The 2,460-nt window shown below is 34.4% G+C and overlaps 1 protein-coding gene across 1 annotated transcript; it reads left to right on the forward strand.

Moving 5' to 3' along the window:
• Window positions 1-1,491: 1,491 nt before the first annotated feature.
• On the forward strand, window positions 1,492-2,217 carry LOC134258182 (uncharacterized; the record flags this gene model as incomplete). The annotated part of the gene is made up of 1 exon (XM_062740725.1): window positions 1,492-2,217. A coding segment is annotated over exon 1 (726 nt), but the record flags the coding sequence as incomplete, so codon positions are not given.
• Between the last annotated feature and the right edge of the window lie 243 nt (window positions 2,218-2,460).

The raw sequence follows: 2,460 nt of genomic DNA on the forward strand, positions 1-2,460 counted from the left end.
TATATGAAAGAATTTAAATAAAAAGAAAGTGCATTTAAAGTACACCCTTGCAATCCAATATTTACATTCACCGCATTTAAACAAACTATGCTTTTATACTTAGTATGCTAAATTCTTTGCGTTCAGTAACTCGTCGACTTCAAAATTTAAACGTTCATATCTCTTCGATACAGCAAAGACGACCGATTTGAACATTAAAAAATATGGAGGAAAAGTTACATTTTCTCTTTGACTTATATTGTAGTCTTGGAATGCATATTAAAACCACATTAGAAGAAGAAATATTAAGTAATAGTGAAAACTTAATAGATAATGGAACAAATAATGCCGTCACAAGGATCGTAGCGCTAAGGGTTCCTGAATTATGTCTGTTTTCTCTTGAAAATAAACAAAGAGAGTATCAAATTCGATTACAAAGTGAAAATCAACACACTTTGTCCTGCTTCAAAGTTATCTGTTATCCGGAAAACAACCATCAATTTTATAAATGTCTGATACTGATGGAGTTTTGGGAGGACGTTCTGGATTCTGCCTCTTCGAAAGTCAAGAATCCTATTGCTGGTGATATTGTTTACATTGGAAAATGAAACAAATATGTTAAATTTAATGGAATACATGAGGTTTTTAAAATACATGTTTAATACTTTATCCTCACAAACATCCGAAAGTGTTGACTTCATTTGTATACCAAAATACGAGTTATTTTGCATGCCAGAGAGGAAATTAAAAGAACAGTTTACTACGTTTGAGAAGTTATATTTTAGATTTCAAAACGAAATTGGGACTCCAACAGAATTAGCTATGAGAAGAAAAATTGTGGATATTGAATGTGAGATTTATAATTCAGCCTCATCGTCATTTACATTCTGTAGAATTTCAACGGGGAGTCGAAGGGAAGGTTTTAGAGTTGAAAATTCAGACCGCGATTATCTTTACTATTGGACGGATCACTTTGTAATAAGTCATCCAGAACAAGCAAACTCATATAACAAAGATGAAACAACTCTGATAATGATGGAGTATTGTGAGGATAGTCCAGGATCCGTCCTTCTCAGAGTCATTAATCGGTCTGAATGTAGGAAGGTTTGTGATAGTTACATAAAATTGGGAAAGAACACATATAATTATAGTTCAAAATATAGAGATTCTTTCCTAAACTTGGTAGTTCAGGGCTCACATGAACATGGACCTTGTTCGAGTGGCATTTTGAGCAATGGAGAACGCTATGATAATGCACATTTACGGGTATGTTCAGCTTTAGACATTTTATACGTACTTCTGACGGACATTCCGGAAATAAAATACTATATCGGTTATCTTTTAATCGTTAGAGGCTGTGAATATTCATATCTATGACGCAGTCGGCTTCACGGATTCCATTTAACTACAGTGGTTTTCTGTCATTGAATCTAATTAATCAGTCAGCAATGTCTAGGTACCAGTTTAACTGAAATCCTAAATAGGGCCATTTTCAAATTGAACACTTGAGCAATGGATAGTGAGTCGATTCTTTCTCAGGAAGTATACCTATATCTCCAATGGGAGATTGGCACTCCAGCACAAGTGGATATAAGGAGACAAACGAGGAATATTGAAGAAATTATCTTCAATTCATGTACAATTGTAGAACCACCTATTAGAGGACATGATAATTTTTTCCACGTGTCGACAGGAAGTCAGAGGGAGGGATTCAATTTTGAAGAGTCCGATGTCGATACTCTCTTCTGGTTGACTGATCACAAAGTTATTTTTCACCCGAGACAGGAAAACCTATACGACAAAGAAACATTGATTATGATGGAGTATTGTGGTGATAGTCCGGGATCCGCCCTTTTGAAAGTCAGAAAGTTGTCTAGCTGTAGTTTTGTTCGTGATAGTTATGTGAAATTAGAAAACGGAACGTACATGTCGAGTTTAAAGTACAGGGAATCCATCAAAGACATCATAGTTAAAAATTCACGATTACATGGACCTTGTTCAAGCTGGCAGTTGACTGATGGAATTTGGTATGACTATGTTCATTCACTGAAATGTGATATTCTTCCACAAATAGCTTCTTCATGGATAAAACGTTGTGAAACAAAGGGTTGGCCTGATTTTACTGTATTGCAATATGCCAGAAAAACAGGCTGTCATTTTGTTCCCATTGGTCGTAGAGACTCGCCAAATAAAGATTATGAATGGCGAATTTCCTTTAATCTCATTGAATTGAGATGTGTACACAGCATGAATCATGTTCAGTTTACTTGCTACGGCTTATTCAAAATTTTTCTCACCAAAGTAATCAAGTCATTGATGGATGATAAAGAACTATTGTGTTCTTACTTTTTGAAAACTATTATGTTTTACACAATACAAGAAAACGAAAAATCATTTTGGTCTCCAAGAAACTTGTTAAATTGTTTTTGGAATTGCTTTAAATGTTTAATATTTTGTATATATAAGGGCAATTTACCAAAC

Source organism: Saccostrea cucullata, unplaced genomic scaffold, assembly GCF_032062105.1.
Source record: "Saccostrea cucullata isolate Sc308-1 unplaced genomic scaffold, CSIRO_AGI_Scuc_v1 ctg16002, whole genome shotgun sequence".
NCBI lineage: Eukaryota > Metazoa > Mollusca > Bivalvia > Ostreida > Ostreidae > Saccostrea > Saccostrea cuccullata.